At 38.9% G+C, this 25,171-nt stretch overlaps 1 protein-coding gene across 12 annotated transcripts in view; it reads left to right on the top strand.

Moving 5' to 3' along the window:
- Nucleotides 1-25,171, top strand: part of KIF1B (kinesin family member 1B) — a 94,705-nt gene that overhangs the window by 64,310 nt on the left and 5,224 nt on the right. For all 12 annotated transcript variants that reach the window (XM_054849352.1, XM_054849348.1, XM_054849353.1 and 9 more), the window contains 21 exons: nucleotides 3,684-3,802; nucleotides 5,609-5,694; nucleotides 5,843-5,972; nucleotides 6,333-6,492; nucleotides 7,132-7,222; nucleotides 7,805-7,923; nucleotides 8,894-8,949; nucleotides 11,622-11,730; nucleotides 12,366-12,432; nucleotides 13,871-13,955; nucleotides 14,245-14,350; nucleotides 18,707-18,821; nucleotides 19,382-19,515; nucleotides 19,730-19,791; nucleotides 20,511-20,656; nucleotides 21,021-21,260; nucleotides 21,695-21,766; nucleotides 22,392-22,513; nucleotides 23,309-23,458; nucleotides 23,949-24,141; nucleotides 24,753-24,871. In XM_054849352.1, coding sequence (XP_054705327.1) covers nucleotides 3,684-3,802; nucleotides 5,609-5,694; nucleotides 5,843-5,972; nucleotides 6,333-6,492; nucleotides 7,132-7,222; nucleotides 7,805-7,923; nucleotides 8,894-8,949; nucleotides 11,622-11,730; nucleotides 12,366-12,432; nucleotides 13,871-13,955; nucleotides 14,245-14,350; nucleotides 18,707-18,821; nucleotides 19,382-19,515; nucleotides 19,730-19,791; nucleotides 20,511-20,656; nucleotides 21,021-21,260; nucleotides 21,695-21,766; nucleotides 22,392-22,513; nucleotides 23,309-23,458; nucleotides 23,949-24,141; nucleotides 24,753-24,871 — 2,481 coding nt within the window. The remainder of the gene's footprint in view (nucleotides 1-3,683; nucleotides 3,803-5,608; nucleotides 5,695-5,842; nucleotides 5,973-6,332; nucleotides 6,493-7,131; nucleotides 7,223-7,804; nucleotides 7,924-8,893; nucleotides 8,950-11,621; nucleotides 11,731-12,365; nucleotides 12,433-13,870; nucleotides 13,956-14,244; nucleotides 14,351-18,706; nucleotides 18,822-19,381; nucleotides 19,516-19,729; nucleotides 19,792-20,510; nucleotides 20,657-21,020; nucleotides 21,261-21,694; nucleotides 21,767-22,391; nucleotides 22,514-23,308; nucleotides 23,459-23,948; nucleotides 24,142-24,752; nucleotides 24,872-25,171) is intronic.

Raw genomic sequence — 25,171 nt, 5'->3', positions numbered from 1 at the left:
AGCTTGCTTCCCGTTTCCATGTATTAAAAAGAATACTGAGCTCTGTCTCTATAGACAGACATAGGAAGCTGCAGCAGTGAAGGGTACTAGCCTGAACCATGTAAGCTGCACATGTTAAGGAACTCGGGTTGTAAATTGTATTGAGGAATGAAACTTAGTTTGTATTATCTCTGAGTAGACAGCTGAATGACTTTTTCGCAGTTGTTTTCTATTCTGTTTCTATTCCTGTTCTGTTCTCCTATTGTGCTGATTCTGTCAGCAGAAGGCTGTTAGACTGTTTAGCACCACTGAGTAGAAACTATTTTGATTCCTCAGTGTCTTCCAGCATGAGAATTCTACTTTTGAACAGTGTGACTTACAAGTGTCAGAGGGTATGTCCATCTACATAGATACTGTCTTGAGCACAAGGTCGTGTTCAATTTATAACAAAACCAAAATTCTGTAACACTTAACTGTGTACTGTTTTATATGTTGTGGAATGTGGAGGACAAACATAAAATAATTTTTAATATTTTTTGGGGAAGTCATCAGCAATAATGCGTCCAGGTCACAAAGGAGAGGAGGAGAAATTGATCACGTAGTTATCCATCTCCTTGGGCATCACGGTATTTTTTTTTTTCCCTCTCTCTGTGCTGCGACTGTCTTTTATTTGTACTGTAACTATTAAAGAAAAGGAAAAAAAGAGCTGGTCCCTTTAGCCATCTCTTCTGGCATGCTGGGCTGTCTTTAAGGCTGATTCTATTTAATGGTGTGACATATCAAGCGTTTGCTGTTTTTAAGGGAGGTGGGAGAGGACTGTGGGATATTTTATTTAAATTTTGATGTGTTTATTTAAAAAATATCTGTCATCATTCTGAGTTCTGTGTTTGTTTTGATTTTTTTAAAAATATTTTTGTTAAATTTCATTTCTAGTTTTGTTGTGAGTATGCCATTTTACCTCACCAATCTTTCTGCTAATACAGCTCCCCCCTCTTTCAGTCTGCTGGGCTAAGGTGCAGGGAGACACTTGTGTATGGGATGTTTGGGGAGTGGGAGTCCTCCCAGATGTGGGAAGAGGAGGAGGAGGAGAACCTTAAGATTTCATCCACTCCTGACTTGGTACAGTCTTGTGATGAAGCAGATGGAATGGCACTGGAAGGCAGCGTTGCTGCATAAAACAGCTCTTTTCTCTGTACAGCAAATGTGCTACTGCTCTCCATTTTACAGAAGAGATCCAGCATTTTCATCACCAAACAGGAAGCTTAAAACTTTTTGCATTATGTGCTTTACTTCTTCTAGGATAAATGATTCCAGTGAGCTAGGTGACTGGATGGATGGAAGTTAAGGAAGATGAGAAATATATTTTTCTTTGGGATTGTCATCTTACTGAGGTGGCAAAATTGTAGTTGCTAATAAAGCTGAATGCTTTGGCTGTCGTATGTTGGACAGCAGCTTCAGAACTTTAGCCATGCAAGTAAAAATATATATTTATTTTTCACGCAGTTAATGCTTTCCCTTTCCACTAGTTCGGCTTTGAAGTAGAAAGGCTTCTGTAATGACTACCTCTATTAGTTAATGAAACTGTCTCCTACTGTATATATATCAGTGCAAAGCTATTTAGTTTCCTTTATGTTGGGGGAAAAAATATCCATTCTCCCTAGCTTAAAATGTGATTTTCAAACTGCATGTGTTTTTTTGTGTTGAGCATATAATTACACACCTTCCTGAACTCCGTCCGTGGTCCAGTCCAATTGAATGATTCCAGTTTGGTGGGGGGGACAGATGGACTGTTTTCTTCTATGGTGGGATGCTGCTTTCTCAAATGAGCACCATCTGAAATTTCAAGGCTAAAAATGAAAATGTTTTCTTAGAGGGGAAAAAAATAAAATTAAAATTCTGATTTTGTTACTTTAAATTTAGTCTCTTCTCCCTTCCCCTGCTTTATCAGTGCTTACCTCACTTTGGAGCAGACTGAAAAGGAATTAGAACATAATCTTAGTCAAGTGTTATGTTGCAGTTGGTTTTTTTTTTTTGTTGTTGTTGTATGGTTTTCTTCATTTTTTTGTTTTGCTACTTTTATAGCCTTATTAATCATTCTCTTCTCTATTGCATTTTGTCACCACTTTGGTTTTTTCATAGTTTGGTTTTTTGTGTCTCTTTGGTTCACAACTGACAGCTGTTTGACTACCTTGTCATTTCAAGATAATGCCTTCATTCTGGGAATGGGCATGCGAACCCAAGGAGAAGCACTTACCTCTGCTAACTTTGGTCCTTAGCTCTGTGTCACAAGGAGTTGAGTTTGGATTAGTCTTGCTGTGTTCACAGAACAAATTCTACAGTTGATGCCTCCAGAGAGGCAGTGAACATCTTTATTTCTCTCTCAGTCCTCTTTTGTAATGCAGGACTTTCCCTATGAATATTAAATAATAACAGTTATAAATTTGAGGAATTCATTATATTAAATAATAAAGACTAATAAAAACGTCTGCAAGAAGGAAATTCACTTAAATGTCTGGTGTTTAGCCTAATTTAATGTGCATAAATTCATAATAATTACATACATAATTGGTTAGTCACTTTAAATTTAATGACTGGTAAAACTATTGGTTAAACTTCTGTTCGTCTCAGTGCTGTTCTGAATTCCGAAAGAGCTCACTTTATTTATAAAGTCTGCCATTTTTTTTCCCCTTGTTGAGAGCCATTCTTTACATGACTTGTTAGGCTTCTCAACATTTAAAGTTTTACTCGAGCTAATCACACTGAAGTGTGGTATTCTAACAACTTTCGCAATTTGTTGCAGAAACGTAAAATTACTTTTAATTAAAAATCTGTACAATAAAACTTTATTGTTGCAAAATAGACCCTGCTTGTATATAACTTTAAAAGTTAGTGTATGGCAGGATCATCCAGCACTGGGCCTAAATGCTGCTTTTCCTATTGTAAACTGTAATTTCTAAATGATCACTCTAGAGTACTGTTGTGGTGTTTTGTTGTTTGGTTTTTGGTTGGTTTTTTAATTTAAACAAACAAATACATTACTCCTACAGATATTTAGCTCTGAAGACTTTGTCTTCCCCTATCCATACACTCAGTGAATCTTCCAAGAAACCTAAGAGATGACTTACGGTTTATTGGGGATTTCTGATTATGCTGTATACAATGTTATAAAATGTATGTAGAAGAGAGAAAACATTCAGTCAATCTGTTTTGAAGAGTGTTTTCGTATGTTCAGTAAAATATTTGAGGCTGTGTGAACACAGTAGATCAATTCCCTTTTAATTTATCACTTCAAACTACATTCATGGGGTGGAAAACTCAAACAATTCTTTATAGTCAGTAGTTCCTTAGTAGACTTCTGCCATCTTGCTAACAGCTCCATTTACAACTGTAGTGCATCTAAAATTACCTTTTATAAAGCCATCATCTTAAATTGTCTCCTGCATATGTTTTGTAACTCGCTAATATAAGCCCTGTGTCTCCAATGTGTTCTGGTTTAGAGCATTTTGTGGCTGCACTTAGCTTTGACACTGCTGAAGAGCCCTGTGTGGGCAATATGGATACATGACCACAATGCAGGTCTAATAGTTGGAGTAAAGTAAACTGTCTGAAGATTTGAATGTCCCATTAGCCAACCAAACACTGCAGTCTGATTTTGCAGATGATTGCCTAATGCTGTTTGTGTTTTCTTTCCCTCCTGTTACCAGAGCATTTGTATACCTGAGCAATCTACTATACCCGGTGCCTCTTATTCATAGAGTAGCTGTTGTTAGTGAGAAAGGAGAAGTACGAGGATTTCTGCGAGTAGCAGTGCAAGCTATAGCAGGTGAGATACTCTGAGATCTTTACATTGCAACTCTGGTACACTATGAATAGCTGTGACTTTAAAAACCAGGCAAACAAATCATACCTGAATAATTTTAGTGTTGCAAAGAATGCTTGTTCTTTATTATTAACTTGCTTTTGAAATTTTTTCATTGGTGTAAATCATATGGACCAAGCGTGAATAAATCTTGAAATAATACTACCAATCAGAAGCTTTTAAAATGATAGTGTTCACCACTGAAGTTTATACCTGACAACTAATAGAATGCTATTTTTTATTTTTTTAAGACAGTGAAAGGGTTAACTAGTGACAGTCTAAAAACTAAAAATAAAGACTTTCTTTCTGGCACCCAGTATAAACAGTGGACAAGGGAATATGCAAGTTTGATAGTTGTGATGATGTGCAGAAGTTATATCTACCATGTGTTTGCTTTTCTCACACTATCCTTTTAAACAATGCACAGAAATGCGCTCCTTCATTCTCTGACTGAACAGCATGCAAAGAAGTTCCTGAACTGATGGTTTTCAGCATAGTATAAACAGAAATCAGCAGGAGTTTTCCATTTCATTGCTTCACTAAAATGTATTGAGACTTAGAAGCTGCTTGAACATACTGTTTAATCACCAAGAATTATGAACTTTTCCGAAGAGAAGGGTAGATATATGGGGATGGTAATTGCTTCCTCCAGTTTTGAACTGCCGTTGTACGTGTGCCAGAGCTTAACTGCAGTCTGCTAGTCCACTGCTAATATTTTATGCTTTTCAGTATGGGGTGAGCTAGTTGAGGTTTACTGTTGGTAGTTAGCCATGTCTTATCCATGCTGGTGAGAGCACAGATACTTCCTGTAATTTGTCCTTTCTAGCAGTGGCTAACTGCCAACATTTCTTTATTGTTTAGGTAGGGTAACCCTGGAAGTTTCACTCTCCATGGGAACATATAATGAAATCTCAAACTCTGAAGATGTGTAAGAATCACTCTGGCAGGGACTAAACCAGCAAGTGAAATAAAATCTATTTTAATGTGTACAGAAGTCTCATTTCTAGCTTGGTTTGGTCTCCTTAGCATTGACCAACTATTTCCAAATAAATATTCTATTTATCCATCCAAATAAATAGACTGCACCATGGCTAATAGAAATTCAACTAGGGACATCCCTTGAAAAAGGGCCTTGGCATTATTTGGTCCCTAAGTGAAGTTTCGGAACACATTCTGAATCTTGGGATTTCTCCTGTGAGTATGCATTTACTATGGAAAAAATATCTGGCGTTTAACCAGGCCTCATTGTTGTTGCTGTCCACAAAGAGGAGGAGGTTAAATGGACAGATTGTGCAGACAGAGCTGCCTTTCAAACTTACAGCGTGTACTTGTGAAGCTTTGCTAGTGTGAATGCTTAGTTTATGGCTACAGAGTTTTAGATGGCCGTTTAAATCAATGTAAGTATACATTCCCATGTGGGTCGTTTTATTATGGTATGTTAATTCACCTCAGATACAATAATCAGAAGTAAGTAAACAATCAAAATGAATACTAAAGCTGTTTTGCATTCAAAATTCTCTAAAGTTAAGTATATTCATAATGAAACTTCATAGCTTGTCTTGTTGTTTCCCACAGTTGACTTGGTGATGGATGATTTCTTTCCAGCACTTACTCTAATCTGTTATTGGATGACTGGAACCAGCCCTCTTCTACTTTATGGACTGGTTTCTGTTGTAATCAGAATTTCCATGCCGATAACTCTGAGGGTTTTTCCCTCTCTTCCCCATAATTTTTTTCTTTTTTTTTTTTTTTTCTTTCCTGTTTTTTTAGCTGACGAAGAAGCCCCGGATTATGGATCTGGTATTCGACAGTCTGGCACAGCTAAAATTTCATTTGACAATGAATATTTTGATAAGGTAGGAAGTCTTAAAATTCAGTTAAATTTCATTGAGTGCAGTAGTTTGTGCTTCTACATAAAGAATAAGTAATGTCGGGGGGAAGAAGGGGATGGGAAAACCAGAAACTGCAGGAGTCTCTTACACGCAACTTCATTTAATTTTTCAGAGTGATTTTTCTTCAGTTGCAATGACTCGGTCTGGACTGTCATTGGAAGAATTAAGAATTGTGGAAGGGCAAGGACAGAATTCAGAGGTTACCACTCCTCCAGAGGAGATCAACAGAATGAATGAGCTAGGTAAACAAGAAATATGTAGTGGTTTTGGAGAACTTAAGGGAAATCTGGGACACTTCCAGTCAGTGATAGAAAGGAGTTCTGTGTGTCCTTCAAGAATATGATAGGTAGGAAGAGGTGTAACCGATGGGTTGCATATGATAGATGCTGAAGTTATTCATTTGAAGAACTGTGCAGAAAAGCTGTTGCCAGGTATTTGGAGCTTTTGATTATCAGCAAATAATTTGGGCTCAAAAGAAAAACAAAAAAGTGTGATGGGACTAAAATGTTGCCTGAAGGAGTATTTTTAAGAAAAGAAAAGGGGGGGGCAGGAGAAAGAAGAAGAAAAAAATATTTCATGTGGGATGTTTGTTTCTCGCTAAGACTTGAAGTCAGCCACTTTGGATGGAAAGATGACTATGGAAGGATTCACTGAGGAAATTGGTGATCACTTGAAACTGGGCAGTGTGTTCACCTTCCGTGTGACAGTGCTACAGGCCAGTGGCATCCTTCCTGAATATGCGGATATTTTCTGCCAGTTCAAGTAAGAATTTGTCCTTACTTACATTAGGCAATGAATAGTTTGATAGAGAGTGCAAATAATAGCGGGCAATGGGGGGGTCTCACTGAGAGCTTTTCAAATCAGTGGCAGTGTGGTAAAGCAGAGAAAAACACCTTGTCGTTTACTGGAATTCCTGTTACAAGCAGTACCTGCTTTGTGTTAGCATGGTGTTGAGGAATAAAGTTTTGCAGAAAGGAATTAAGAATCAAAGTGGACTCTTAAGCTACTAGTTAGAGATATCTTAAGTTTTTGTTTAATAATGGCTTTTAATGTGAAAAATTCGATTAAATTGTACATATGTACAATTAGAATGAAAGCTATATGACCCTTGAGTAAATCAGTCACTCTCAAGTGAAAGTGTTCTTTGGCTTAGTTTCTTAGAAAGAGAACAAAAAATGGGAGTAATAAAGACACAAAACAAGTACAGGAATTGTGGTCCCAGAGACTAGGGTATTCCTAGCTTTAGGCCATCACTCAACTCCCTGTAAAGTTCTAGCAGAATAAATTTATGGGTTCCTTTCAGTGTTGCATTCACAGCACAGCAATCTTCACTAAACTGTTCTGGGGTGGGTTTGTTGTTTTTTTTTTTTAATGTGTGGTGTGTTTTGTTTTGTTGTAAAGCTTTTTACATCGGCACGATGAAGCTTTCTCAACAGAACCTCTCAAAAACAATGGTCGAGGGACTCCCCTTGGGTTTTACCATGTTCAGAATGTAAGTAAAACTACATGAATAGTAAGTGCCTGTTCTAGCACTGGGAGTTGTGTGTATCCTTCTTGTTAAACTCACGAGAGGTGCATGGGAAAGGGAGGCAAGGGGAATTATTAAGAGTAGACAGTAGAAGGAGTGTGATCAGGTGAATGATGTAATCCCCAATGGAGAGCAAAATACAGAATGATTCTGTGTGGCAGATTTAACTCTTCTGTTTCACCTTACTTCCTGCCTTTGAATTCCCTGTTTCCTTTCCAGGATGTTTAGTGAAAGCAGTCTAGAACTCAAGAAATAAAATACATCTGAATAGCAGTGCTCATGATACCAGATGAACTGATTTTTATGAACTGTCTAATCCTTTGGCTACATGTAGCCACCTCCTCTTCTCCTACTTAAAAAGCCTGATATTGAGGCTTTCATTTTCTCCTTTATCGAAGGGTAGAATTAATGCCTAAATCAAAAAGGAATGCAACTGCTTTTTACTGAGTGGCACTAAACTGTATGAAATATACGGACTCTTAAAACTCAGACTTACGAGATTTCCTTTTTGTATGTCTCATTTTCTTTCCTTACTTTGCCTAATAGATTGCTGTGGAAGTGACGGAATCATTTGTGGAGTACATCAAAACAAAGCCTATTGTGTTTGAAGTCTTTGGACATTATCAGCAGCATCCTCTCCATCTGCAAGGACAGGATCTCAACAGGTATTGTTCGCTGTTCTGGCATAAAGGCTGCTTGTGATCATGCTCAGGTTAGCTCTGCAGTTCGGTTAGTACTTTCTCATACTCCGAAAATTATATAGCCACACCCTCACAAGTAGGATTCCTGACTGAGATGTGCTGGCAGAGGCCTGTTTACCCAGCATATTATGTTTGTTAGTGAGCGATGGAATTGTTCTAGCATCTCAAATGTGGAAAGCTGTTTTGTCAGTACAGCTGCATCCACCCTACAAACACTGTGGTAGTAGAATATTGTAGTCAGAACTTCAGTGGTGGTCTGAGTGAGTTCTGGTAAACCTTAACACTGCTCCTCAGGGCAAGTGGCCTGATGCATAAAGGTAGGATGACAAAAGAAGAGAGATGAGATTAGGGGGAAAACAAAAGGCTCTCAACCTTTTGACATACTAGTGCCAAAATTGCTGAGCATTTGAATTTTCGGAATCGGGGAAAGGACGCCTAGTCATAGTCGTCTTCACATCTTAAGGGAAGAGGCTGCTGTCTGGATTATTGGCCTGGTTAGCCCTCCTACTGAGGGCAGCAGCTGCACAGAGGAAGCACATGCTGCTTTTAAGAGGAAATGCCAGCTGAGGCTTGTTCCTTTTCCTTTAGTTAACAGGCATTTCCCAAAATAACTTATTTTCAGTGCGAAATGCAGGTAGAGCAGTTGGAAATAGTAAATTGTTATTTTTTGTATTTTTTTACTGATAGCTAGGATTAATTAAATTAAAATAGAAAAAGGACATAGGTTAGTCTGAGAAATGTTCTGAGTCTACTTGTTTTCCTGACAGGTGATGTTTACCTGTCTTCATGGGATTGTGAGGATGTTTTTAGAGACAAAAGTAGATCGAAGGACTGTACTAGCTGTGTGTGTATGCATACGTGCATGTATGTGTATTTGTATATATTTTTCTATGTTTAGCTGCCTCTATATTGATAACTTTTCATTTCTCTCCAGCCCTCCACAGCCTTCCCGAAGATTCTTTCCTCCCCCTATGCCACTCTCAAAGCCAGGTGAGAACAGTTGTCTAATTCTGTACGTCACATGTCAAAATGAGGGTCATAGTGTATTTCTAATCTATTCAGGACGCCAAGAAATGTAATGGAGTGAATGTTGCAAAGGGCATTGGATCTATCTTTGCTGGCTGTCTTCCTTTTCATGTGTTCTTTTCAACATCTTCTGGCAGGAAGTGCTTCTTGGTTCATTAAAGGGTGGAATTTCATTCTTGAGGTGTTGACCGTATTCCGTGAGATCTGGCTGTGGCTCTTTATGTGCTTACTGAGCACTTGACTGGAAATTTGCTTATTCATTAACTGCTTCAACTTTTTGCTCTCTAACGTTCTTGTTTAGTGAGTCAGTCTTGTTGAAATGATCCTTGGTTTTCTTTGCTTAATTGTAATAATGCATGCTGAATGCTTGTGGTATTTTTCCATTTCACCTTTTAATTTCCTCCTCCTGCTTTTTCTCACCTGCATATTTCTACCATCCTTTTTTTGTGTGTGTTCCATTCCCTTTGCAGACCATGAAAGAAAAATTGAGTTGATTAGGTATCTTATGTCTGGCTATGTAAACGTGCATGTGCTGAACACGCTATCCGAGCATGCCAACGTGCTTGCATCCTCTGCTGTGGCTGCTTTCCAGGATGGAGCTGACCAGCTGCCACCTTTTCTCTTTCTGCCTGTTCCCAGTTGTCAGAGTGAGCGGGCTCCTAAACGAGATGGTTAGTAGCCAAACTTGATCTGTGGTAGATGTAGAAGTAGTTCCCAAACAGGCTTCAAAAATCCTTTTTTCTTATCTTTATCATATAGTATTCTTGGGACTAGGAACTGCCATACTTACGGTCATGGAAGGATGATGCTGTCATTAAGTTTAGGGCTATTCGAGTGACAACCATAAAGAGAGTCTATAAACTCCAGCGTGCTAGGTATCTCGGATTTTTCCATGTCACTGAATCTATCCCCTGAAACTTCCTGGACTTCTGATTATTTTTTTGTGTGTGTGTGTTCTGTACATAGTTTTGTGAGATCGGGATGAGAGATGCTGCATAGGAAAAGAACCGGCTAGCTGTAGAGGAAACATTCTGCTGTGTTCTGTATAAATTTCCTTTTTGCTCTTCTTTTTTTTTTTTTTTTTTTTTTTTTGCTACTAACAGTGCTGTTCCTCACTTACATTTGTATTCTGTTTATAAAAAAAAAAACAAACCCAAAACCTGGCTGGCTATTAATTGTGCCAGAATAAGTCCATGAGAAGTTCTAGAGCTGGCTTTCATGTTTAGTTAAATGTGTCTTTCTGTTGTTTTTCTCTTCTGGTACTTTAGAGTTTCTCTGCTTAGCAATAAACTTGAGTGACTTGTGTGTTCAATGTTCCTCTTGCTGTCAACAGCGTTGAGTCCAGCTGTAGTGAGTTCGTGTGCAGCTACATGATATGATGCATATAAGAGAGTGACTGCCCTGAGTAATGAATGGGAAGAGTAAATGACACTGAAGCTTGCTACCTAACATGATGGAGTTGCAGTGCTGTAAATAAGTGATTCTTGTAAAATCTGTCCCTCTGGGGTAGCTGCTATTTTACACAGGAAATAAACAGAATTCATATTCTGTTTTTCAAAAGAGACTACACAGGCACACCTATAAGGACCTTTTCTTAACTGGGGACTGTTATGCCCTTCCAGCACATGGGAAATTAAGTCATGGTGGCAGCTGAAGGATACACAGAGGTGTGATGATAAGAGAATCTAAAGAACACTTGAGGAGGGCAAGAATGGGGCTTGAGAGGCTACAAGGGAGAATAACTATTTGGTTTAATAAAAGCAATGAGGTTAGTATGTGAAAGCAGAAAAATGGAAAATCCATTGCAGAGTTACAGAAATACCTGTCAGAATACACAGGAACTAAGCTCTCAAAATGTTCCCACTTACAAAAATTAAATGAGCGAAGGGATAAGAGAAGTCATGTCATGATACCTAAAAGCTGTGATGTAAGTATGTGCGAAGGAATATCAGGTTATTTCTAGAATTTCAGTTATCCCATTATTTTTTAACATAGTTTAGCCCTGCATTTGTATGAAAGGAATTAGAGAGGATCTGGCCAGTAGTAAACACTAATACCAAAACATAAGGAGCCCAGAAACGTACTTTGGCAGGATTATGGCTCTGGAATAAGTCTTGTTCAGTCTCTTTACATACACATTATCTTATCTAAACTGGTACAGGAGACTAGCAATTTGTAACGTGAAGAAGTGAAGTCCAAAGTTTTAAGTGTTGATTGATTGATTGATTGATTTCTTGTGTGGGGAAGGGGAAGTGTACTTTATGGGTGAGTAATGTTGCAGATGAACATGAAACAATTCTAAATCACAAACTGTTAAGCCATAAAGTAACTGATGCACATTTGAGGAAACTCTTTTTCTGTGGATCTAGAGAGACTGCATATTTTTACAAACTTTTTGGATACACTTTTGCTTCATTATTTAACTTTTTATTAATTAAGAAACTTAAATTTTAAAAAACACTTTGAGAAATAACGGTTGCTGTAAGCAATGTAATTTTCATGGAAAAAGATGTGGTCTGCATATGTACATGGAATACGTAGGATCACCGAAATGACATGTTTCTGTGAGCCCTAGAGTAAGCTTTACTTGTTCTTTTTTATTTTTCTTCTTCTTTCTTTTTTTTTTTTTCTTTAAGTTCCAGCTACAAAGCTAAATACTATGAGCAAACCCAGCTTGGGCCAGAGTGTGAGCAAATATGACCTCCTTGTGTGGTTTGAGATCAGCGAATTGGAACCAACAGGGGAGTAAGTCCGGCATTAATCTTTTACATTTTAAGAACAGTGGTTTATGGGAGTTTGATCTTTTGCCCTTTGTTCTGTTCAGACCCAGTTGATATTTAGCAGTCACTATTGGGCGGTGGCCTGGCTGGTTTGTAATGATTGGGTGTAAATTCTGCTGGCATTCATTGTCCCCATTGGAAAGGACTGAAGAGATAGAATGACCTTTTTTCACACTTGGAGTAATCTTTCCACTTTGAAAGCCCATGCACACCAGCTGAACAGGCGCTGGGAAAATTTGTCCTGTGTAGGCCATGAGTTTAGATTCTTTGGGTCACTAGAGACGTTACGCTTCAGAAGTCATCTAGCAGGCCCTATTTTATGTTCACCTCTGCTACAGAGAAGGTTTTCCCCTGACAGGTCTTTAGGGATTATATTCAGAAGCGAGTTCCATAGTTTTCCAGAAGTGCTTAAAGTACAGTACATGATATTTCTATATTTCACCGATACTGTGGTGCAATAGAGTCCAGCCTGAGACTCAGTAGAAACACTCTTGTTTCTTTAGATATTATATGGAGAGGTAACTGTTGGCAGCAGAATACAGAGTAAGGTTGCTGTGCTTGTATATCTTTCCTGCCTGTTGATTTCACTGTCTCACACAGGTATATTCCTGCTATTGTGGACCACACTGGAGGCCTGCCCTGTCAGGGGACGTTCCTGCTTCACCAGGTACTAATGAAGGCTGTAGTACAGCAAGTTCCATCTCTAGGGGGAAGGTCAGAATGCTAATGACTGGATTTTGCATCTTTCATGTCTTCTCCTTTCCCACACAGCTGTCTAATGATAGCTGTAGGGTCAGTCATCCTTCAGTCCTATACTTAGTCTGTTAGCTTTGGGCTATGAGGAGAATATATTTGGCTCCTAGTATATTGCTGTTTCCTTTACTTATCACTGCGCATCCCACTCATGAAAGATGAAAGCCTTTTAAAAAGCAGGAACCTTTGGGACCAGATTTGTGCCTTCAGTGCAATCTAACATCTCTACCAAGGACACAGAAGGATCACGTGGACTCAACTTTCATTGGTTCTTTCTCACTGCATGTGGCTATAAGACAGATCTGCACAATGTCTCCGTGCATTTTAAATGCCTGTAGTTAATCACAAATGCTAATGTAACAATCCTTAATAATAATTTGTCTTTAGCTAGATTCTAAAGATAATCCGAGTTAACTATTGTTTAGAGGTTTGTTATGTTTCTTCTACTCTCAACTTCTGAGTTTCTTTTCATAGAGGTTACCTGTGACTTGCATTTCCTCTCTTTCTTAAAATTATAGGAACAGTTCTTATAGCTTAGGAATAATGGTTATATTCCAATAATTTCCTTTAAAAAAAAATAAAGAGTTCTGGATTTACTAGTGTCCTCATCAGTTACTTCCAGTTCAAAGCAGAGCAATTCTAACCTCTTGTTATTCCATTGCCAAATCCACAATATAGGCAAACATCTTTCAACTTCTTTTGAAACAGTTAAACACAAAGCGCCTTCTCCCTGGATAGTTGCCCTCTACATGTGGAAGAGTAGAATCTGTTGCAACTACCACCTGGGAAATTTTTCTTTTTCAGATGTGGTGTTTATTTCTATTCTACAATTTTACCTTCTTCCCAGCTATTACAGAGTCTTATTATATTTTGACTTGTTACAGATACATGTGACAAAGGAGGAGAAGAATATCTCCATGAGTAGCTGCTATTTTCTACTAACTTTTTTTGGTAGATACGTTTTGTCTTCTGGTAGATACACTGTAATATAACATATAAGTATATGAGCACACATTACCCAAGTATTTGCTTGTTTTTGTGGTCAACTCTGATATATCCTAGGGACCATACATATCTTCTTTGAGAGTGTAGCGACAATTTCAGGACTATTTTAGGTTAAAAACCTCTTTGTGGCGTGAGGAGGGAGAAGTGTATTTCTGTTGCATATGAGAATATAATGTTTCTCTTACATTAGTTTTAGGGCCCTCAAACACATTAAGTGTTTGTTCACAGTTACGGACTAATTTAAATTATCTTATTTGCTTCATTTTTGCAGTATAAGTGCAAAATAGATGATGTTAGTGTGTGTGTGTGTGAATACTTCACCAGTGTTTTGTTTTTGAACTCTACAGGGAATCCAGCGTAGAATCACAGTCACCATTATCCATGAGAAGGGCAGTGAGTTGCACTGGAAAGATGTGCGAGAGCTGGTTGTTGGTGAGTATATTGTTTTGCATGTTTTTGTGTAAGGGAGAAAAGTGCTCATAGCAATTTCTCTTTGTATCAGATTCAGTCATCTCGTCTTTATGAGTATTGGCTGAGAGAGGAGGATTTTGAAAAAATATCCGGAAGAAAACCTTAAGTTTTGCAACTTCCACTTACAGCTGCTTATTAATCACTTATGCTTAATCACTTAATGCTTATTAGTCTGAAATGGTATTTGGGAAAACAGATTCCTTCTGTTCAGGTTTAGCTTTAATTGATTTACTCCTCCTACCCTTTTCAGGACGTATAAGAAATAAAGCAGAGGTAGATGAAGCTGCTGTGGATGCTATTCTATCTTTGAATATTATCTCTGCAAAATACCTGAAGTCCTCTCACAGCTCCAATAGGTAAGTAGATAAAGGGAGCACTCTAGCAGGAATCTAAAATTCCATTGACTTCTGAGGTATTGGCAGGATGTTTGGAAAGCTGGGAATGTTAATAATTATTAAATGTAGAATTCCATGGGCACAGGGCATATAGATAGAGAATAAGCGTTACCATAAATTCTTGCTAAAGCTGAAGTCCATTGGTCTACACAGAGGATTTCTTGATAATGCATTTGAATTACTTTCCATTTGTAAGCACCATAAAGGGAGGATGGAAGGGAACAGCTTGAGGGAATCTCAGAATTTAACCCAGAACTTTTAAACTGACATCAAGGTTTGTTGCTAGAATACAGCATTGTAGTACAAGGGCAATCTCGGGGGATATATTTATGGATGTGTATATACCTGTATTATTCCTGGAACATGCATGTGACAGTTTAAGCAAGAGCCATGCTTTGTAAACTAAACTTCGTAATTGTGGATTTATACAGATGTATGACAAACTGACTCCAGTTCTAATAAGGCGGCGGGGGGGGGGCAGGTCTGTTCCATGTTACTGCAGTCATTTGAACAACAGCAGGGCCCCCTGTCTGAGAGGTTTCTGGCTGTGCGTGTCCCCTCGTTAGGGTGCATTGCTGTAAAGATCAGTCAGACTCCACATTGTTTTGCTTCAGTGTCTGCAACAAAGGGCAGCGAAGCAGAACGCTGTGTTGCCAGCACAGCCTTTCCCTACTCTGACATCAGCCAAGTCACTTGACCACTCCATGGCTCTGTTTAGCTGGTGCAAAGCAGGAATATCTCTGAAATTTAACTGTGAATGTTTCTGGAGGGGAGGGGATGGTTTTGGAGCCCATCTCTGCTGCAGCTGTTGAATGCTGGAGGCGGTATCCTTCCAGGCACTGAAATGGCTTCTTCCTTCTCCATTAGAGGCTTGGACTTTGAAATACCACTGTGATATTAAAGGTGGATTCAGGACACTGCTCCTACCAACCAAATGTCTTCCTGCCACCTAGTGTCTGTACATGCAGACAGTGACAGGTTTTTTTAGCAGTTATTCTTTGCCTCCCACTGAGAAGCGGGTATTTTCATGTATTTGAATTAATGGATCAGTATAACTGGAACATAAGGGGACTCTTGCTAGTTTCCAGTCTGATATTATTGGATTTATGGTTGGAAAGCCCTATACTTTCTTTAGCAATTTCAAGAAATTCCTATATCGCTCTGTAGTTTTCTATTAGGTAGGCTGCTTGGATGAGGGATGAGTGTGAAAGAAGTGAAGCTGTTGACCATCTTTTACCAAAATGCCAAGGCTTGAGCTGTGGGATGAGTGCATGTTAGGGTGATGGAGTGGGACTCAAGCCCTGGTAAGGGCTATGTCTTATGTTTTGCTTGTTGTCTGCAGACTTGTTTTCTGGTTGGTGGTTTTTTTGTTGGTTTTTTTTTTTCTTTTTTTTAAGTCCACTTGTTCCTCTCAGCTGTTGTTTTTCTGTTCTGCTTTTGGCTGCACTAACTGAAGCTCTTTCTATGTTTTTACAGGCTCTTTCTTGATAAGGATATGCCTAGGTATTTTCTGTTTGCTTCCTTTGTACATAAAGATTCTTGAAAATAGAATACTTTATGTCCTGTTTGTATTGCTGCCACTTCCCTTTTAGCTTTTACTGAATTCAGTTAGCGTGCCTCTTAGCTCTTCCAGAAGTAGTATACCACCTCCTCCTCCTTTGTGTCAGGGGTTTATTCAGGTACAATTCAGTGGAGGACTCGTGAAGGTAAACTTCCCTTCACTTGTAAGAGCGAGCTTCCTTCATTCAGTCTTTCTGATTCTCAAAATGTGCCATCAGAATAGAGTCTCTGTTTGTAGTTGTTGCTATTTTCTTCCTTTGTTCTATGTCAAAGAACTAAATTTGGAATTTCCTACTGTCTCTGACTCTGTAATGCTTGCGATGTTTGAAGTACCAAGTCAAGGACTGAATGATTAGGTTACTTGAAATTCCAGCTCAGAATTGCATTGAACAAAAAGCAGTGGCTGCCATGTGACTGGCATTCAACCTCTGTTCTTAGGTTGGATTTGCATCTGAAATTTAACCATGTGGTTGCTACTTCTTAGTTTACCACTTGGCAGAGAAGCAGACATGTAGTAGCTGCTCAGACTGGATTCCTCTTCCCCTTCCAGACTGGATCACAGCCAAGCGTGCTGGCTGCACAGTCTGGGACAATTTGCACTCTTCTTTGTGTTCTGCCTCTTTGAAAAAGAGAAGACTTTAAGTCTTCACTACTCTGGATTCACCATGTTTCTCTAATGCTAAAATGGACTCAAAAATCAGTTCTAACTATACATTGGTGCCTTTAACCTGTTTCTCCTCTTTTCCATGCTTTGCTTGTTCTGTGCTCTGTTTTCCTCCTTTCGCTATTGGCTATGCTGAAAGAAGTTTGCTCACTTCTGGTTTTTTGTCTCCCTCTATAACTATTCTAGCAAGTTCTGCTCTGGACAGGCAAGACTGTGTATTTACTTTCCTGGCTAGACAATATCCAGTAGAGTAACTATCTCAAAGCTATACTTGATTTCAACTTGGTGTTCAGCCAAAAATCATCATTTTGCTAAAGACGGGCACTTAGTTCTGCATTGATGAACATTTACACCTGTGTTCTCTCTTCATGATGAGAAGTCATGTTTGGCAAATGGTGCAGAGCTGATTCAGGGGATAGGTACACTGGTTCTCCCATCTGTGGAGAACCAGGTTTTAATACTTTTTCTTCTGCCTGGATAGTAGATCTGGAGCTTGCTAAAAGTTTTAAAAATTGCTCTCATAACTTAGACATGATGAAAGATTAAAACATAGGAACTCAACACATTTGTAAAGGGTTAGAGGACACCCTGTGTTGTGTGCCTAATCTAACTCAATTTAAGGATTATTACATTGAAGTGTCTTTAAAGTTACCAATTACTTAGCCTTCAGAATATGTTTCTCTGTAGCATTTTTAATAGAAGCAAGACATTTAGAAATAATTTAAGTATGCTACTTCAGATGAAAGCAGTATTTAGCAATATTCTCAAATTATACTACTTGACTGCACAGTTCATGGTGTCTCAATGTATTAGCTCAGAATTGTGTAATTGGTATCAGGAAAAGGGGATTCTTGGGAACTGTATTTGAGATCAGAACTCTTTCTGATATGTCTGCTCTTCAGCTGTTTCATGTTTCTTTTTGTCTTGGTTTGTTTTTTGTTATTTCTTTCTTTCACTCACCACCTTGTTTTTTGTCATTTGTCTTTGGTTTCATTTTCTGTTTTTCTGACTTGGCCTTGGATATTAGTACATAAGCTCTTTAGATATATAACTTGCTTTAAAAAAATAATACACATGAAGCACTTCCTCGCTTTTAGTACTACATCATTTGGACTCAAAATGGGATGGAAAAACCTCAACAGCAAGGGGATTTCGGAGGGAAATTATATGGAGGTGATGAAGAATTAATACCATCTCTTTCTGTTACCAGTATAGAAAAGCATGCTATATTCCTCAATAAGGGTATAGGACTTCTTTCCAAAGGAACCTGCATGAAATCAGTCTCTACCTGTGAGAAAAGAGAAAGCTCATTTCCCTGAGCCCCTGTTAGAGAGGAGAGAGTGTAATGGTGACTCTGGACCTTGATTTAGCTGTCCTGTGTATGATGCTTTCTCTCACTTTTTACTTGAACAGATGAAGTTTCTTGATTGCTGAGGTAGAACTGTGGGAGCCTTCAGTTCCTTTCTTTCCATGTATCAAATTGAAGAAACTTCTTACAAAAGTTTGTGCTAGATCTGCAAGTTTTTACTTGAAGGTAGTGGGGACATAGAAAGAAATCTTTATCATTGAATACAGGACTTATCCCTACCTATCAATCATTCTGACTTGCTATCAGAAGCTGCTGGTTTTATAAGACGAAGTATTATTCAGTCTTTTGTTGCTATGTGTTAGTCCTAAAATATGGTGTAGAATGAGTGTTGCTTATAAAAAAAGAATCTTCCCATGCACTTTGGAGGTCCAGGTGGGCTGAATTGCACCTGAAGCAGTAGAGAGGAGTTCTGTCTGTTTACTAACACTTTTCTTTAATGCTGACTTCCCTGTAGTGTTATGACAGCTTTTGTTCTCTTCTGTATTCCCTCTTTCCTCTTTTAGATGAGTCTTTTTCATAACAGGCAGTGGTCTCTTATGCCACACTATTTGAGGTAGAAATAAGTAATCTGGGGAAAGAAGAGAAAGTCTTTGCTTCAATTGTTTGTTATCTAAGCCACTGAGAGTCATAGTGGATGATATCAAAGAAGAGATGCTTTACGCTGACTGATGAGAGGGATGCAGAGAAACTCTTACTATTGAGCTTTTACTGTACTTTTTTCCAGGACATTCTATCGGTTTGAAGCAGTTTGGGATAGCTCCTTGCATAACTCCCTTCTCCTCAATCGAGTGACACCATATGGAGAGAAGATATATATGACCCTTTCTGCTTACTTGGAGGTTAGAAACCTGTGCCCTCCTTTTTGCTTGTGACTTGTGTATAACTATTTGAGACAACAGACAGTGTGTAGTCAAGATAAATACTTACTGAACTAAGTGATTTTGAATCCTGAAGTCAGTGAAAGTCTTTATTAATTTTCTGAGAACAGGGTGGAAAAACTTATTCAGTTAACATCTTGATTTCAAGGTATTACTGCCTCGCAACAAATGTGAAGTGAAACCAGTAATCTCCTTACCTTTCTGTACCTCCTTATACCTATCTTTGTATCTGAAAATCCACTGAAATCAGTGAACGTTGCTATGTAAGTACTAGTGTTACAAACACTGGCCTAGCTCTGGGCTTTGCATGCAAGACACTGTTGTTTTGTGTAGTACAATTACTTCACTGACAAGATGCATGAAGAAATTTGACAGTTCTCTCTTACAGAAACACATATGAAAACCCTTCACCAAAGAGCCAAACAGGAACAAATTTCAAAAAGCTGTACCACTAAAAGAGGGAAGCAGTATAACTTGGCACAGTTGTCTGCAGCCACTCATTCATTACTGTTTTCTCTTAGCTTGACCACTGCATCCAGCCTGCCGTTATAACAAAGGATGTTTGTATGGTCTTTTACTCACGAGATGCCAAGATCTCCCCACCACGATCACTGCGCAATCTCTTTGGCAGTGGCTACTCCAAATCTCCAGATTCGTAAGTGCAGTTACGAATTTTGGTATCGATGTTTTATGTCAGCATGTGCTTTTTCTCTTAGAGGACATGGGGAGAATGTAGCTTAGTTTTCTTTATTTCTTCCTTGAAAGTCTACCTAGTTATAGTTATCCAGTCTGGTTTTGAACATATTATTTCTGAACACTTTATTTCTGAAGATAATAGGGGTTTTTTCCCTCTGATTTCTTGTGAACAGCAATCGAGTAACCGGGATCTACGAACTAAGTTTATGCAAAATGTCAGACACAGGAAGTCCAGGTAAGTACTAACTGGGTGTTCAAGTGATAAAGGTGCTGTAAACTGAAATATTGCCGAAAACTTCATAGACAGAATGGAGTAAACACTTCTGTCCCGATGGGAAGCAATTCCTGTATTTCATAGGAGCAATAGAACATTGCTATTCCATAAAAAAACCTTATGCAGGCTTTTACATTTGACTTGGGTCTGTGTTTACTATGGGTGAACCAAGGATTCACTGAAAACTTTGCATTTTCTTACATGGGTATATCAGGAAACTGGGGAAGTACCTGAGCCATAGACTTAAGGAGCATAATACGTGGCTCATAACTAACACAGTTGAGCCTTGGTCTTGGAGCAATAGAGTTTTCTCTTGGTCTTTTTAAGATATTGCTGATATCTGATGCAAGCTTGGTAACTTGGAAGAAATGTAGTTCACATAGTATCAGTATAGTTTTCCTCTAAGGCCTAGCAATTGAAGTTCTTGTGTTGAATTAGACTGAACAGGAGTTTGCATTATATCGTGGTCAATAGAAAATATATGAATGAAGTAAGAAAGCTGGACTAAATCAAATCTCTTTCGGCTGTGTGATTGCTGTTAATGAAATCATTGCCTTGTATATTTCCAGCCAAACAACAAAAGTGTTGGTTCTTCGCAGATTGCTAATTGGTAAGTGTTTCTTAGTGGCATCCCTCTGGCTATGTTTTTAATGTGCCTTATGTTGTGTTTAACTGCTCAGGAATGCAGAGGAGGAGGAGGAAAGTCCTGGATACATCTGTGGCATATGTGCGAGGAGAAGAGAACCTGGCAGGTTGGAGGCCCAGGGGTGACAGCCTCATTCTAGAGCATCAGTGGGAACTGGAGAAACTGGAGCTGCTGCATGAGGTGAGTAAAGAGATAGGGGAAGTGAAAGAAAAAGCACAACTCTACCTTTGAATTTGCCTTTAGTCTACCCGCTGTGAGATCTTCAGAGCTGAACAGGTTCCCAAATGGGAGTTTGTTCTCAAAGTCAAGATTTAAATAAATTCTCCAACAGAGAAGGTAAAATGTGTGTGGCTGGCTGCTGAGTAGAATTTTCAGCTCAGCATCTCAGTGTATTCAGCGAAGGCAGATTCAACTTCTAGGGCCGTTGTAAACTCCCCTCCCTGGGGAAAATGTTTACTGGTATGAGTCTTAACGCGTAAGAATTCAGTGCCTGTAAAATACGCAGCATCCTGGAGCAGATGATACTGATTTCTTTTCTTACTAGGTGGAAAAAACTCGACACTTCCTTCTGCTTCGTGAAAAGCTTGGTGACAGCATCCCCAAGTCCCTGAGTGACTCATTGTCTCCCAGTCTGAGCAGTGGAACCCTCAGTACCTCCACCAGCATTTCCTCACAAATTTCAACTACAACATTTGAGAGCGCTGTGACGCCCAGTGAGAGCAGCGGCTATGACTCAGCAGATATAGAGAGCCTGGTGGATCGGGAGAAAGAGCTGGCCACCAAGGTATAACATGAGAAAAGCATCATAGGTCTAAATTGAGGTGCCAAAGTGTAATCTTTAATCAAAGATGATTGAAAATTAATGATGAGCTTCTCAGATAGCATGGTGAATATCCAGTATTGTGTGAATTTCATTTTAATATGCTCTATAGTGTAATAATCCATTCTCACCAGCCAATGCTGGTGGCTAGGTTTGTGCTATGGCTGTACCTCATTCCTCTTCATTAGTAGCTCTGTAAATGAAACTTTCTAATTTTATCAAGGGAAGTGATTATTCCCCTCTTCTGGGATTTTTCACAGCAGTTTAGAATTTGTTTATTCTTTCATGAGTTGCCAAGTTATGTCTTGGCAAATTGCCTCTTGTGTTCACATTTCTCTGAACATCTAAATCTAAAATTTCTTTCTTTGTGTTGTTTCCCTCCGCCTCGCCCCCCCCAGTGTCTGCAGCTTCTTACTCACACATTCAATCGGGAATTTAACCAGGTGTACAACAGCATCAGTGATTGTAAGGTAAATATTTCATGCAATACAACACACTATATTTGTAGTACAATAACAATGTATTTGTAGTTTGTGGAATCTGTTGATACTATGAAGAGATAAAATGCATCATGTTAATTTTCTTTATTTTCAGTCTGTTGGAAGCATTTGGCTATTCAGCTTCAGGCTCCAAACACTATCGCAGGAATTAGAAATGGGGTGAACTTGAATGACAGTTTAGTTTCTAGTGTATTAGCAGACTGGAAGTGCTCTTACTGTCTTTCCTTACATATGCTTTCCCTGCATAAAAGGATAAACAAGCTCTTTTAAAAATTCTGACTGTAGGCACAGGGGACACCAAGTTGCAAACTGGATAGTCTAATATTCTACTGAGGAAGTCAGGGTGTGAATAATCAGAAGTGTAGGACATTAATAACAAGCTGTGTCTACAGAAGTGCCATCGTGTTTTCACCCCCAGATGGGTTTATGATGATTGTGTGCAAAAATTTTACTACTGAGTAGGAAATGGCTGATAGAAATACCTTTCTGTTATCTGAGCCTTCTGCAAACTGAATGCCATGTTCTAGCCAGGACTGAACACTAGCTACAAAAAAACCCCTCCTCTGTAATATTTTGCCTATATTTGTCCTTGTAGTTGTCGGATATTTCTCCGATTGGGCGGGACCCATCAGTGTCGAGTTTCAGCAGTGCTACCCTCACACCTTCATCTACCTGCCCTTCTCTGGTGGATTCAAGATGCAATTCAGTTGATCAGAAGTAAGCATAGGCTACTAATAGAAAAACATTTCTTCTCAGTGCTTCACAAATCTGTCTTTGCTATGTTTTCTGATTATTTTTTCCTCTCCCCCTTTCTTCCTTTTCCCTACTTTCAGATATTTCTCTGTACAGCCTTTTCTTCTTGCCTTATCTTTTTCCAGTCACTCTGCACAATTATTTTTCCCCATTTGGTTCTTTTGAAGTGGGTTTTTTTTTTTTCTTTGTCATGAAAGAACAGTCAGATGCTTGTCATTCCAGTGACCATCTTCAGTGCGTCGAGTCCAGAGGTTGTTTTTTTTTTTCAAAGGTCTGTTAAAAAGACCTACTAACAACAACCCAGAAGAAACCAGTTTGGCCAGTAATCTCTGTTTATCTTTCTCAGTTGTATCTATAGAAGGTATTTTTGATGAAAATGGGAATAACTACTTAGTGAAAGACATGCAATTTGTACCTTCTCAGTTTAACATCCCTGAGAGGAGGAGTGCTGATGAAGTAGTACACTTTACATGAAACCATAGTAAGACATATGTCTGTATTGTGACTGTGTTTGGCAAGAGAAACGAGGGAAAAGTAGTGGGGAAACAACTTATCAGCAGTTATTGTAAGTTTTATTCCACAGATTTCAAGGGAAATGCTATTTGATATTGTACAAAAGGATCCCAATGTCATGCAAAAAATCTGGACTGGAGGATGAAACTCGTATGACAGGCTAGGCTGTAAATGCACTTTAAATTCCATTGTAACGTTCAGTTGGTTTGTTGTGATTTACTTTTCTTTCTCCACTTTTTTTTAAAGGACACCAGAAGCAAATTCTCGTGCCTCCAGTCCCTGTCATGAGGTGGAACAGTTCCAGCTAATTCCTACAGTAGAAACTTCCTATCTTGCCAGAGCTGGAAAGAATGAATTCTTAAACCTCGTTCCTGATATTGAGGAAATCAGACCAGGGTAAATTTTCTATTGTTGTTTGATCATGGCGTCCTGAGAGCTGTCACAAGGGCTTTCTGAGATTTGTAGTTTCTTTGCCCCATTTGAGGAAGGTAAATTCAACAGGTGATAGGAGAACTGTAGAGTCCTGTATCATGGACACAGGACTGATAAGAGTCATGTTGATATTTAATCTCTGCAGTATTCATTCCCTGCATCTACTTAATGAACAGGATTTCCAGTGATATAGATATAAAGTCTGTTATCAAAACCGTGGCTGAAGTTCACTGAAGTAGAGATCTTTGTGCGTCCTTCTTTGTCAGACTTTTGCATAGTTCTTGAAAATTTAGCTTGCTATAGAACTTTTTCATAATACCGTTGCAGACAAAACTTACTAAGAACCAAGTGTCCTGTACAGTGTTTTGCAGTTAATAGGGATACTCAATAGGTGCTTTATTTAGGGGGAAAATGTATTTCTGTTTATCTGTGGGTTTGGTTTGTTTTTTTCCAGCTCTGTGGTCTCAAAGAAGGGGTATCTCCACTTCAAGGAGCCACTCTCCAGCTCGTGGGCCAAGCACTTTGTGGTGGTTCGCCGTCCCTATGTTTTTATTTACAACAGTGATAAAGATCCTGTAGAAAGAGGACTCATAAACTTATCCACAGCTCAGGTGGAATACAGTGAGGATCAACAGGCAATGGTAAAGGTCAGTCTGAGAGCTATTGTTTATTTGCCCATAGAGCAGGTAGTAGTGCATCCGTACCATCCTGTGTGTCATCTCTGGTCAAAGGAAAGTGCACTTGTGTTTTGGAGAAATGACTGGCATCTGATGATTCTGCCCACAAAGTTCTTCAGGGTTTCTTATGTTTTGGACACAGTTGTACAAGAGAATGAAAGTGACTGCTGTTACACATCATATTTGCTTTTATGAGCATGTGTTGGTTCCTTGACCCTGTGTGTTTGGGTTTTGTAGTTTCATTTGTGTGGTGTTTTGGGATTGTGTGTTTTGTTTGTTAAAAAAACAAACACACACAAAACAGCACACACAAACATCCTGCAAGGAATCAAATTAACTTTACTGGTCCATCTCAGCAGCTCTTAAAGTCCACCCTCATGAGTTAAAAATGTATTTTGTAGATATCGTCCCATTTGACTGACTAATAATATCCTGGAAATGACCAGTGAAACTTCAATAAAAGACCTTAAGTCTTGTGGTTTTTAGGAATGTGACATGGCAAACTCTTCTTCAGAGAGGAAGTGTGCATCAGCTTCTGTGCTCATAGACTTCAGTATTTTAAATTGTCCTTAATATTCCAGACACCCAACACATTTGGTGTGTGCACAAAGCATCGTGGGGTCCTGCTCCAGGCCATCAACGACAAGGACATGAATGACTGGTTATATGCCTTCAATCCACTTCTTGCTGGCACAATACGGTAAGAGGCAGTTCATGGGCAGACAGTGCTGCAAAGCATCGAGGTAGTGAGATAGTCATAAGCAAGGAGGCAGGTTTTAAATTTAAATTCACAGAATTTAATCTTGTTCTGAAGAATTTGACAAAATTCATGAACTGAAGGAGGGAAGAGGGTAGGGAACAAAAAAAGTATAAAGCAAGCCCTGTATTTCAGGAAATGCAGTGGCTGTCACTTTGGCTTGTGACATTCTTAATAGATGTATCCAGTTTGAACAAGTGTGCTGTGCTTCATGCAATGCTACATTTGGAGTCCACAAAAAGG

This window comes from Grus americana, chromosome 21 (genome assembly GCF_028858705.1).
Source record: "Grus americana isolate bGruAme1 chromosome 21, bGruAme1.mat, whole genome shotgun sequence".
In the NCBI taxonomy this organism is placed as follows: domain Eukaryota; kingdom Metazoa; phylum Chordata; class Aves; order Gruiformes; family Gruidae; genus Grus; species Grus americana.
The sequence above is the reverse complement of the archived record's forward strand: the minus strand, read 5'-3'. Positions and strand labels throughout refer to the sequence as shown.